The 12,880-nt window shown below is 41.5% G+C and overlaps 1 protein-coding gene across 3 annotated transcripts in view; it reads left to right on the top strand.

The window, feature by feature from the left end:
* Nucleotides 1-12,880, top strand: part of LOC129366843 (nucleosome-remodeling factor subunit BPTF-like) — a 44,090-nt gene that overhangs the window by 17,572 nt on the left and 13,638 nt on the right. For 2 of the 3 annotated variants that reach the window (XM_055040903.1, XM_055040905.1), the window contains exons 16-28: nucleotides 2,758-2,882; nucleotides 3,137-3,289; nucleotides 4,269-4,419; nucleotides 6,384-6,423; nucleotides 6,638-6,863; nucleotides 6,939-7,088; nucleotides 9,596-9,726; nucleotides 10,153-10,267; nucleotides 10,413-10,630; nucleotides 10,817-11,054; nucleotides 11,145-11,422; nucleotides 12,219-12,332; nucleotides 12,434-12,595. In XM_055040903.1, the coding sequence (XP_054896878.1) occupies nucleotides 2,758-2,882; nucleotides 3,137-3,289; nucleotides 4,269-4,419; nucleotides 6,384-6,423; nucleotides 6,638-6,863; nucleotides 6,939-7,088; nucleotides 9,596-9,726; nucleotides 10,153-10,267; nucleotides 10,413-10,630; nucleotides 10,817-11,054; nucleotides 11,145-11,422; nucleotides 12,219-12,332; nucleotides 12,434-12,595 (2,101 nt within the window). The remainder of the gene's footprint in view (nucleotides 1-2,757; nucleotides 2,883-3,136; nucleotides 3,290-4,268; nucleotides 4,420-6,383; nucleotides 6,424-6,637; nucleotides 6,864-6,938; nucleotides 7,089-9,595; nucleotides 9,727-10,152; nucleotides 10,268-10,412; nucleotides 10,631-10,816; nucleotides 11,055-11,144; nucleotides 11,423-12,218; nucleotides 12,333-12,433; nucleotides 12,596-12,880) is intronic. The other variant, XM_055040904.1, reaches the window with a different exon arrangement.

Here is a 12,880-nt window from a genome sequence, read left to right as displayed (position 1 = left end):
TCATTTTCCTCACACTTTACACGTGTGCACTACTTTGTGTTGGTCAGATGCAAAAAACAAAAAAAAAAGTTTGCGGTTGTAACGTGACAAAATAGGAAAAACTTAATAGTCAGAATAATTTACTGCAGAACATTAAGAAAAATCCTGTCATGTATAAATGGGAAACAGATGGATGTGGAACCACAAGACTAAAAACACAGGTTAACCTCACTTAGAGCACACTTTCAGGTTCAATGCCACAGAGTCCAGGCCTGGTTGTCTGAAAATCTTCACAATGTTTTCTGTTTTGCATTTCAGCTCAACTTGATCTCCAAGCTTGACAGTTATAGTTAGATTGTCTGTGCAGTTGTCCAACATTATGACAGTCCTAGAGTGTAATGAATATGGTGTTGCAGCTTATAGTACTTCTGTATCACAATTGTTGGATTTCCTAGACGCCATAAGAAAGGTGAAGCTGGCTTCACATCGCAGGATGTGACGTAAAAACGTCAGCCAGTTTCAGAAAACATGTTTAACTATATGATGCTGTATTCATTTGTGAAAGCTCAGGTCGTTCTAAACATGGCCAGCTTCACTTGTAACAAATGGCTGAGTTATACTGGAACCGAGCAAACGGTGTGACGTGTATAGTTGACACGAACGTCAGTGTCGTATTCTTCGAAAATGAACAGTCTTAGAGGGATCGTATCAAAGCGCGAAGGCAACGCGCGTGGTGGGGCATTTAAACTACGAGTTGAACCGAGCACATGGCTCCATTTGAAGGCTCATTTTATGGGAATATGGCTCCAACTTACGCATTAATGATAAACGCAATACTCAGGCCCGGCGGCGTGGGCGGGCGTTGGGGGGATTGCCCGCCCACAGTTAGCCGTGTCCCCCCCTCTCCCCCTCTGACTGGAAGCTGTCCTGTTGTTTTCTCCTTAGAATGGAGAAAACATTCTAAATTGATGTTATTCCTACATCAATTTGATACGGTACGAGCTTCTGCATTTCCCATATAGGTGTCTCTATCACTGTTTTTATCAGTTAAAACTGTATAATCAGTTGTTAACACATGGTATTCTGTTTTTCCGAGCCGCTTTAAACGCAACATGAGCGCTGGGACGCTCGCACTGGGTTTACGCCTGGGCGGAGCTGCGCAGGTGCGTGTTATAATCATGGCAACAAACGCGAAGAACTTGGCAAAGTTTTCCCAAACTGACCGACTAAGTCGAGTGAAGCGGTTGGATGCAGGTAATGTCAGCTAAATGATGACTAGCTGATAACAATGCAGCACCTTAAGCTTGTGTAACCTCTTTAATTATAATCGCTTAGCATCACTTGTTAACAAGTAGCCTCTAGGCTACTGTGGCTGTTGTCTACGTTTAGCTACGAAGATTCACTTCCCACAAAATTCACTTGTTAACTCCTCTGTATTCGCTTCAGGTTCAACTCGAACTTTCTAAAGTGCTAATGCAACTCGTGGTAGCCTAGTTAACTTAGCAATGATAATCGTTAACTGAGATATACAAGCTAAAGAAACGACAATTTGAAAAGGCTAAAACTTTACAAAATATACATATAAAGTTTGCATTTAAGATAACACCTTTTTCTGTCATTTTTTTCTCAAAACTCTTCAGGTGTCATAGTTGTAGCTATTACCAGTCCAAATTCACTAAAGGGATGCCCCCTTTGCTGCAATTAAATGCCTCAAATAAATAACCTAGCCAGTTTTACAAAAAATCAAGAAGTGCACAACCAGACATCTATAGGTGTGCAGGTGAGATCCCCAGAGATGCCCCTTTGTACCCAAACCTAGGTTTGGATCCTTAACCTGAGGATCCAAAGAGACTGTAGGTGTAGATCAGAAAACAAAGGGCTCCTCTTTTTGTAAAAAATAACAACCTCATGTAAAGGGATCCCTCTTAAAAGTACCTGCTATACATACAGTTATAGCAGAAAGTGTTGTGTCAGAAAGGTGTATCTGCTGTCAGTTTATCATTTGTCTCTCCTCCCTCCCATCTGCTGTTTGTGGTTTTGGCCCATAGAGCCTACTGCGGCTCCCAGTCTCGTGTCACACAGGCTCCTCTGGTTGTTTTGACCAAGCTTCAGAGTCTCGGAGCAGACATGAATCACCCGGTGGTCAGAGAGGTGTCACCACGTTCACTTTCTGCACCGACCAAACCCTGCAGCCTGTGCATACTTTTCCACTGGCGGTCACACATGGGAATGTGCAGATCTACCAAACCCCATCCGCAGTCAAAGCCCTGAGATAATCATGTTTTTGTTGATGTTCAAGATGTTTTTAATCACAGTGTCCAAGAGCCAAATTCATTGTCAGAACAGAATTCCCGGCCATAATGACCCAAGCAAGATTAATGTATTCTTCTGGACATTATCTGTGGATGAACGGCATCCTATCGTAAATTTTCGGTGACTAAGTGAACTGTGTGAAATAAGTGTTCTTTGATACGGTTTTTAGTGAGCAGCCATCCTAAACTTCAACTAGAGCTTGAAAGTATTTATTAAAAATGAAAGCCACTGCTGTTGGTTTGGCAGAAATATAAACGGCAGCAACATTCCCAGAAGTCTGTTTTTTGGGGGTTTTTTAAGCTGCATCTTCCAGTTACATACGTGATTGTACAGCAGTTTGTTTTCTGTCACTCCAAGGGAGGCATTACGACACCGGCAAATAATGGAAACTTTGTCGTTGGTCAATTGGGCAACTGGAAATGTTTTCTCACATTTGTGGATGACTAACACTTCCTCTGGATCCAGGTACCGGCTGCAGACGGTGAAGTCCCTGGCTGGAGTGAGCCTCATGCTGAGGCTCCTTTGGGCTTGTTTGAGGTGGGACGACATGGCCGTGAAACCGTCTGCCGCCGTAGGCACGACGCGTACAGGTAGACCCTCGAACGTGTTCTCAGTTTTGGGGAAAAAAGGAAACAAACTTGTAAAGAATTGTAAATCCTTACTAATTACCTCTCATATATGTTATAAGTACTTAATTTCTCCAACTTATTCTTTCTTTACCCTCAAAATTAGCAAAGATATTCAGTTCACTGTTGTTGTTTCAATGTTAGAGAGGATTTCCTCCAATTTTTTGTTTGTTGTTTTTGGGGCGTGGGTCTCATCCTCATCATCATACCAAACAAAGCCCTATCCCCACTCATTGCAACAGAGACCTCGGATACTGAAATCACCACCACCGAGATCATAAAGCGGCGTGACGTGGGACCCTACGGCATCCGCTCAGAGTATTGCATCCGCAAAATCATCTGCCCTCTCGGAGTTCCCGAGACGCCAAAAGGTACGTTACGTTTTCTGTTTTAGTCATTTACACGATTCCTACACAATCGTCTTGCAAGATCTTGTTTATTTTGATAAACAAGTTTTTTTTTTTCTAAGATAGCAGGGCAAATATTGTGCAGATGTAAGTGATTTGTGGCTAAAACCAGTGAGTTTCTTTTTTTTTTTTTTTTTTTTTTTCTTTTTTTCTGAAAGAAAATCTCTGGTTGTGAATTAAAATCTGTACTTTGATCATTCAGTGACGGACCCACCAGTCGCTGACTTCACTCTCAAGACGTCTGACCAAAGATGACTTGACACAAATATCAAACTGTCAGAAATGTTGTGAAATGACAGTACATCAACTACTGAGACAAAGTTATAAAATACTGTCTTCTTTTGCCATGCTTCAGGCTCTCTTGCTTCAGTTGAACTCCAATAATAAACAAATTATTGACATACATTTTGCCTTTAGTTAATAACCGAAATCCCACAGGTACACTCATAATTAAGTTTATTATGGGAGGCATTTTACAGTTACTACTACATTTTGAGTCTTTTATTCTTTATATACACTGATCCGTCAGGGTTATTATAAGCCCGGCAGACCACCAGGCTTCGCTTGCACTCCCACCAGGCTAAGCTTTGCTTGTCTTATTATTTTAGGGGTTTTTAAGACGTTATAGTTGATGTTTGGTCATTGTAGATTATGTCTCCCAATAGCACATTACCTAGTGATATTTTCAAATTCCCTCTCAACTTTGAACTTTTTTAACTCAAAAACACGGAAAGTTGCTGGATGACTGCCTTAGTTTCCTTGCCACCAGGCTTTGCTAGTGTTGGGACACATACTTGCTTGTTAAAAATGTCCCAACGAAGAACTGATTTGTCACACTATATGTGTGAGAGAATGTTTAGAAGGACTTTACATCCACATATTTGAAAAAGTTGCTTCCAGTAATCTTTTTTTTTATTTCCTCCCAACCTGTGCACTATTTCAGAAACACACACTCCTCAGAGGAAAGGTCTGCGCTCCAGTGCTTTGCGTCCCAAGAAGCCCGAGCCCACGAAGCAGACCGGCCCAGTGGTGATTGAGACATGGGTGCCTGAGGAGGAGCTGGACCTCTGGGAGATAAGGGCCTTTTCAGAAAGGTCAGGGGGACGGGAAGGGGCAATTATTCTTTCAGCAAAACAAAAATCAGTGCTGTGTGAGCAGAGTAGCCCCCAGGTTGTGTTGCTGTGCTTTTAAATGAGGTTTAAAGGGTTTAATCAAAACTGTTTGTTCTCCTTTTGGAGATGCAGCTGTGAATAAAATGACTTTTTTTCTTTTTAGCTATTCCAGGAAAACAAGTTGTTTTGATTCAAAAATCCTGTGCTTTTGCTGTTATTTGAATAAAAAAATTGAATCACCCACTGCAGTTAAGCCCAGTTCACACTACACGATTTTAGAAAAGTCGGCCGATTCTGAAAACGTGAGAGAACACACTAGCCAATTTAAAATCCTAGGTTTAAAGGGTTCGATCGTAGATTGTGAGGTTTCACTTGAAGACATTCTAATTCCAGATATGAAATCCCTAAAAATTAAAATTCTGCGCTACCACACCTGAATTTCGAGTTAACAAACAAACATGGACAACAACGTTGAAGTGGTTTGCGGATTTATTTTAACCCAAAAAAGACAACCAAAAATCAAAGCTTTGGATTAGGAACTGGAGACATCGTGAGCAAGGATTATATTTGTTGCATCGTAACATGGAGGTGAAGTTTTTTTTTCTTTTTTTCATAAAAAATATTGTTTTTAATGTTTTCGGTTTTGTCGTTTAATTAACCGTTTACGTATAATTTTTTGCTGTGTTTATGTTGTTGTAGAATATATGCATATAACGGAATGACTGAAACATCAGAGCAGCTTAAAGTAGCAGAAAGCATTTCCTGCATATTCGTTATTAGAAAATCAAATGGGAGTTATCTTTTTCCCCCCCAACTGACCGCAAAAGTTTAACGCAGCCTATTTCAGCTCCTTTAATTGAAACTTGTATTATGACTGCAGAATAAAATCAAATGCGCCATTTAAACCAAAGATTGGAATGCGCTTCTCAACCAGATGTACTCTGTGCAATAATTTTATAATTATCTTTCATTAAAAAAAAAAAACAACAACAACGATCCAATAGTATGCTGCTCCGAATAAGGATAAAGTTTTACTTATGAGATCTAATTACCTCTAAAGCAAGATGATTGAACATGTTCAATATCCCCGATTTTAGATCAGAGTGGTCCCAACGTTCCCCCGACTGAACCCGGTCAGTCGTAACGCACCACACACTACAGGATGACCGGTTACGATTGTCGGAAGCGACAATCTTAGAACTCAGAAGGTTCTAAGATTGTCCTAAGGGCAAAATCAAGGCAAAAAATTGTGTAGTGTGAACTGGGCATTAGCCAGGCATAGTAGGTCCACATGTTTTTATATATAAACCAATGATTAAATATTAGAAAAAATCTCTCATTCAATTTTTACTGATTGTTTGTTCTAATGATTACTCAATTAATGGGATTTAAAAAGAAATCTGACCATTCTGCACATTTTCCTTCAACTACTTAAGCACTTATATACAATAATGAAAAAAAAAATTTTAAAAATGCAAATAAATAAATCTTTTAAGAATAAGGGAATAAATATTTTATTTCCTAAAATGCAATAGAAAAACATTCCTATACTAAATTTGAAAGATTTTATTTTGTCTTAAATACAAATATATATACATATATCTATATATATACATAGCATATATGTATGTGTGTATATATATATATATTGTGCAGTTTTGATTTAAATATGACCCTAAATGTGTTTTATTTTTCACCAAATAGTATTTTTTAGGGTCAGAATGGTCTGGTTAGCAATTAATAGACTACAAAATATGTTCCCAATGATTTAAATAATCGATTACTCCAATTAATTGCTTCAGCCCTACTGTTTAATAACAGAATCAGGGGCTCATCATGACCCTTGTATGAGAAGATTGAGTGTAAATGTATCTTTTTAGGTGTTTTGAATCTGAAATAAGTTCTGTGAAGTGCTTATTGTTTGTGAACTCTTGTTTATTTTACAGGGTGGAGAAAGAAAAGGCCCAGGCAGCAGAGCAAGCCAAGGTAAGTTTGGTTTTCCCATCTGGCTTGTTAGTTGATTTTTATCAAAGTTAATTAAAGAAACCCATGAATGGAAGCACGGCTCATGTGGGTGGCATTAAAAGCTAAATATGTTTTTGCATGGGATCCAAACATAATTCTCTGATTTGCGTGCTACGTATTCTTTTCTATACGTTCTTATGTTTCTCCTGCTGAGCGTTTGATCTCCCCTTTGCAGAAACGTCTCGAGCAGAAGTCCGGCTCCGTCACAGCCACGGCGGCCGGGACTCCCGCCGCGCCTGCCGCCACGCCCAAAGTCATCGTCGGCTCCATTTCCGGCCAGGGCACCCCCACTGCCAAGGTGGTGCTGTCCACCAAGATGGGCAGTCCTGTCACATTCCAGCAGAACAAAAACTTCCAGCAATCCTTCGCCACCTGGGTCAAACAGGGTCAAAGCACGCAAGGTAACTTGGAGGAAAAAAACTGTTTATAAATGTCTTGGATCGATTTGAACACTTTGTGTGTTTTTAAATTCTCAGGATCAGGCGGCGAGACCCCTGTCGCCACTTCTGGTGGGCATACTTTACACATCACAGGGACCTCAGCCAGCGGAAAAGTCGTGACCGCGAAGCTGCCGCTCCCCGCAAACAGCAAGATCGTCACAGTCAACGTGCCAACGACGCAGGGAGGTACGGGTTTGTTCCGGACGCACGTGTGTTTGTTTTCTTTGCTTTGCTACGGGCCCACACCTGAGACGTTTAGGACGTGTCGCAGACGGCTCGTTAGATTCACCTGATTACCTGCCAGCTGCTGTAAACAGCTCAGTGTGCCAGAAAAAGTCACAGATCTTTAAAAATGCCAAGCAGGTTTTCATTCTTTTTAAATGATGATGTTGCCACCAACAGCAAAGTCTAGATTTTTTGGTGCAACTTAAACATTTTTTAGTTTGTTGCCACTTTCAGTGAGGGAGTACATAGTAAATTTTTTAAAATGTCTTAACCCCAAATGACTAGTATATTTTGAGACTCAAATTAGACTGGGACTGCTAGAGAGACATGTTCAGTATGAGTCTCACAGTTCTCAAAGTTCTCAAAGCAGCAGCGCTTCATATACAGTGTATTTTTAATTTACCGTTTTTCCATGTTACAGCCACAAACTTAAATAAAATAGAGTAGTGCACAATAAACCACTATTGCTTTTGTAATTAATTATTCTGCCTACAGAATAATTAATAATTAATTACTCGATTAGTCAAATATAAAATTTGGCACGTTTTACAAATTTTCCATTTATCCTCTTAAGCTTTTTATACAATACTATAAATGCATTAAAAGATAGAAATAAACAGTTTTTTTAAGTAAAAAAGGAAACATTTTATTGCTCAAATGCCATAATATAGCATTCCTTTAGTGAATTTGGACCAAGTGAAAATAAAAATATTACTTGAGGATTTTACAAACGACAGTGTTTTTAACTTAAATGCAAAAAATAATAAAATAGATAAATTGCACACACACACATATGTATGTGTGAACCAATAATAAATAACCATAACCAATAACAAAACTACAAATTGTTGCAAACATTTTTTTCGCTCCTCTTTCTAGCAGGGCAATCAGCCCTGGTTTTTATTTTTGTGTATCTGGTCTGTCTGACAGACAGACATACCCACCAAATCACATCTGCGTGTGTTCAGTAAACATTTGTCACCATTCTGTTGCCAACTCACCGACTTTGTCTTTTCATTTAGCAGCGTCTCAGACGATAACATCAGTATCGGCCGAAATCAGAATCGGCGGGTCCGGCTTTTTAAAGATCGGCTAGAAAACTGCAATTAGTGCTCAGTGAATCATTTCGCAATGACTCGGTCAAGACCAAACATTAATTTCCTTCCACTGCACTGTAATATATTTGTTTATCACAAGAAATCCAAATCCAAAAAAAGTTAAGCTTGTAATTTATTATGACAAAATGTGGCTAAATACTTTTGCAAGAAATCAGAAAATGTTTTGATCAGAGAACTTTGGATCAAATTACGGGATGATAAAAGAAAATAATACTTTTGATTATTTTAATTGATTTCCATTCTGCATTTTTTAAACACAACTAACATTTGAAGGAAATTCTGTTAAAGAGTAATGCCGCACACGTGATATTTCTTACTTTTGAAGTCGCTGTGAAAGGGAATGTCAGCTCAGGTGGAGTGTGGCCGTTTAATAGACGTGTGTATTTATCCAGCGTGACTGCTTGGTGCCCTGTTTGTTTTGGAACGGCTTAAGGAAGTAAGGCAGGGAAACAAGTTTACCCTGAGGTCTGCGCCCCAGACAGGTAGCCCTCTATAGTACATCTGTACACCCCTCCCCCTTCACACACACACACACACACACTCGTCTTTCGTGTATTTAAATAAGTGTTTACCTCTCCACTCACTGCGACCCAGACTTCTCGAGCTTTCATTTTTTTACCCTCCTCCCCAACAGAAGCGTGTTTTGATGTGCGACCGGAGCGGCAGCTACCAGCATTACGAGGGAGAGCTTAAACATCTTTATTTGAAGAAGGAAGCCCTTGATGTATGGGCTTACCTCTCGGGTTAGAGTTGCAGAACCACAGAAAGAAGGCAGCAGAGAAGTCACACTCCTGGTTTCCAGTTCCTCCAGCAGTTTCACATGAGCTCATGAAGGCCGAGAGCAAATATGAAACGCGCTCTTTGTTAGATTAAGCTAAGAAGTGGGTTTTTGCCGGTCCATGCATAATTTATAAAGGAGTTCAGGTATGTTGGGGGAAACCCAACTAAGCTTTCAGTGAGCCTTTGATTTATTTTTTTTTCTTTAACCTACTCGACTAATATTTATAAAGATTGTGATCAAAAGTTGGCTCTTAAGCAAAGCGAGACACCCACAAGTAACGGATTGAGTTGTGCTACAGCAGGGCGACTGTGCAACTGCTTACTTGTGGCGTTGGTGATTAAATCATGGGCTTCTGAATATTTTGAAGCTGCTACCTGCATAGAGTATGTGCATATAATTGATGATTTCTACAAAAGTGAACTTCTTTTCGACTCGTTATCGTAGCCCATCGTTGAAAGTCTTCATTCAATATTCACACTTTCTTTACCGCTTTACTGTCTCACACCAGTTTAATACGACGTTTTCAAGGCATTAGGAGCTTTAGTAATCCGTCTTGGCTTTCTATGCAGGTGTGGTTCAGCAGAAAGTGCTGGGGATCATCCCGTCCAGCACAGCAGGCGGCGCCCAAACCTTCACCCCATTCCAGCCCCGCACGACCACCCTCAATATCAAGCCCAGTACTCCCGGCTCCCACCAGCAGGTACAACTCTGGCTATTATCTCTCCCAAATGCAACTCGGATTGTATTTTCTTGTTGTGTTTATTTTCATTTGTATTTTTATCCGGACACCATTTTAAATGTAAATGTTTAACGGACGTTCACGTTGCTGGTTTTCGTCCCCACCATCCATTAAAACACTTTAAAATGTTCTGAATTTGCTGTATTTAAATTATTTATAGAAAATTATTGACATGTCTGAAAGGAAAGATTCTGCCAGTAGATTTGACCACAGAATTACACTCATAGGAAGCTGCTTTTTCATTTGTTTAAATCCTTTTTCCCAAACATCAAAATTCCACTGAAGAAAATTGATCTGGAACAATGTGGAGTTCTCGCATGTTTTGGAACCCTGTGTAGAAAAGTGGGTGCTATTCTAAAAATATTTAATCGAATAAACACCCCTCAGGTTCTCGGTGGTGGTGGTCAGATCCGTCCAGGAATGACAATGATCCGAACCCCAATCCAGCAGTCTGGAGCTGTTGGAAAGACCATTCTCCGCACGCCGCTTGTGCTCCAGCAAGGTAATGTCATTCTGAACCCATTTATTCTTTGAACTCCAAGAATAAACGTGCAGATTTTTGTATTATTAAACTAAACAGTGACCCGCTCTGTGTACGTCACGGCTGCCTCCCGGTTTCTAATTGTGTCTTGTTGTTTTTCCTCCAGGTCAGGGCGGACAGCAGGTAGTGACACAGATCATCCGTGGCCAGCCGGTTTCCACAGCAATATCGGCTGCCGGCGCAGTCACTGCGGTAACAGCTCAGGGAGTGACCGGCCCCAACTCCGCGGGACAGGCAGCTGGCCAAACACCGCCCGGCACCCCGCGGGCGCCAGGCCAGGGCCAGGTTAAACTCACCATGGCCCAGCTCACACAGCTCACACAGGTTGGCATCCTGCATTGCCTGCTGATCTCAAATTAACATTGGAAGTGTGTGAGTGTGAGTGAGGGAGTGAGTGAGCATCTGTTAGTCAGCTAGAAATGGAACCAGTCTTAGTTCTATTCAATCAAGCTGTTAATCTTGATTGAATAGTTTTGTAATGCACAATTGTTTGATCTTTGCTAACCGCAGAAGCAACAAGCTGGGTCTGGTTTGGAGCGACCAGCTGGTGTTGGTGGTTCACAGGCCCTGACTGTGATGGTTCAGGGCCAGGGTCAGACCACCGGCCAGCTGCAGGTCATACCCCAGGGGGTCACGGTCATTCCAGGACCCGGCCAGCAACTCATGCAAGCAGCCCTGCCGAACGGCCAGGTGCAGCGCTTCCTCTTCACCCCTCTACCCTCCGCCGCCACGCCCACATCAAGCACAGGTTTGACTGCAGCACAACTCAAAAAAGTGTAAGATTACTCGGTTTATCCCGCCGTCTTGTATTATCGGGCTCTGTTTCTTTGCTTTCCAGCCACTTCATCTCCCAGCCAGCCCAACTCCACGTCGAGCAAAACCGCAACCCAAGCCGCGCAGCAGGCCGCCGCTCCAATCCAAGTCGGGGCAACACCTCTCTCCACCACCACCGGGGGTGGCGCTTCGTCCACAACCCATCAGGGCCAGTTGCCCCCTCATACCCAGGCCCACATGCCTGTCCAGTCCCCAACTTCACTGCAGGTCAAAGGTCAGGGGGGAACTACACAGCTTCAGCAGACGCCCCAGCTCATCAGTGTGTCCGGACTCCCACAGCAGGTATAAAGGCGTGTGGGGGAGGTTGGAAGGGGGTTGTGTGTGTTTGTCTTTCTTAAACTAAATTTTTTGCTTTTCTTATTATTTTGTAAAATACAGAACAGCTGACATTACATTTTTTTTTTACATCTCATTTTAAAAGTCATCAGTGAGTTTTTCGGGTGAATTTATGTTATGGAGCATCATCAGAAAGTGGAACAAAATGTTTTAAACATTAAAAAAAAAAAACTGAAAAAATGAGTGTACAAAAGGGGTACAACTACCGATTACTGCATTTTTTATCACTCTATCAATTATTCTGACGATTAATCAGATAGAAAAACAATGTAGATTTTTTTTATTCAAGCGTTTTAATGCAATATTAAAAATGCATGAAAAGATTCAAATAAATAGCAAAATTACATGTTTAAATGAGAAAGTAAACATTTTATTGCCTAAAAATAATAAAAGCAACCTTAATGTAGTGAGTGCTTGATTATTTGTAGTAAAGGTGGCTGCTGCAGCAAAAAACATTTGAAAAGCTCAGTCTTACCTGCTTGAGTTACCAGGATACTGAAAGGTGTGAAAGATGGATTATGAAAGCATCAACTCAGTGGCACAGATACACACCTAATATTTTTATTTGTAAATCATTTTTAAAAATCCTTGTCCTTACACCTTCCAATAACCGTACTAATAATTACTAAATAACAAATAACCCCAATAAAATGCCACATTTTGTGGTTGTATTGTGACAAAGGGACAGAATCACCGTTTTAGAGGACGTCACATTGATCATGTGAATATTTATCGTCTTTAGGTTCTGGCACAGCTCCAGGCCCAGCAGGGTGGAGGCTCTCTGCCTCAACACATCAAGCTGCAGCTTCCCATCCAGATACAGCAGAGCGGGACCACCTCAGCCCAGGGAGGGCAGGTACCGGACCCAGCCACGCCACGGCTTTTATTTACCTGTCGGCATGGAAACTAAACTGACTTGAAATGACTCGGTTCAAACACAAACTGATTTCTGCCCAGATTGGAAACGTCGTTACCATCCAGACGGCCTCGGTCCAAGAACAGCTGCAGAGAATCCAGCAGCTCAGAGAGCAGCAGCAGCAGAAGAAGAGGCAGGCGGCAGACGCCAAGAGGGAGCTCGCCCTCAATGCGGCCAACCAGAGCGACATCATACAGAAGCAGGTGCGTTTCTGGAGGGAAACCACTGAAGCCAAGTCTTCACCCAGCCAGCGTCCTTAAAAACAGTCATGACCCACAACTCCTCTGAGATGGTGTTTACTTTACTGTCTCCATTTAGAGAGCCTAGCTGTCCCAAAACTACCAGTAACGCTGAGCACCAAACTGAACGCGTCTCGCGCGTCAATGAATCTGGTTGGACACTTGATGTCGAGCATCAGAACCGCTTTAGACACACGTTGGAAGGAGTCTCTTGCCTTTTTTTTCCTCTCTTCCTGTCTCTTTGAACAG

This window comes from Poeciliopsis prolifica, unplaced genomic scaffold (genome assembly GCF_027474105.1).
Source record: "Poeciliopsis prolifica strain line A6 unplaced genomic scaffold, Auburn_PproV2 SCAFFOLD016, whole genome shotgun sequence".
Classification (NCBI taxonomy): Eukaryota; Metazoa; Chordata; class Actinopteri; order Cyprinodontiformes; family Poeciliidae; genus Poeciliopsis; species Poeciliopsis prolifica.
Note: the sequence above shows the minus strand (reverse complement) of the source record. Positions and strands in the feature narration are given on the sequence as shown.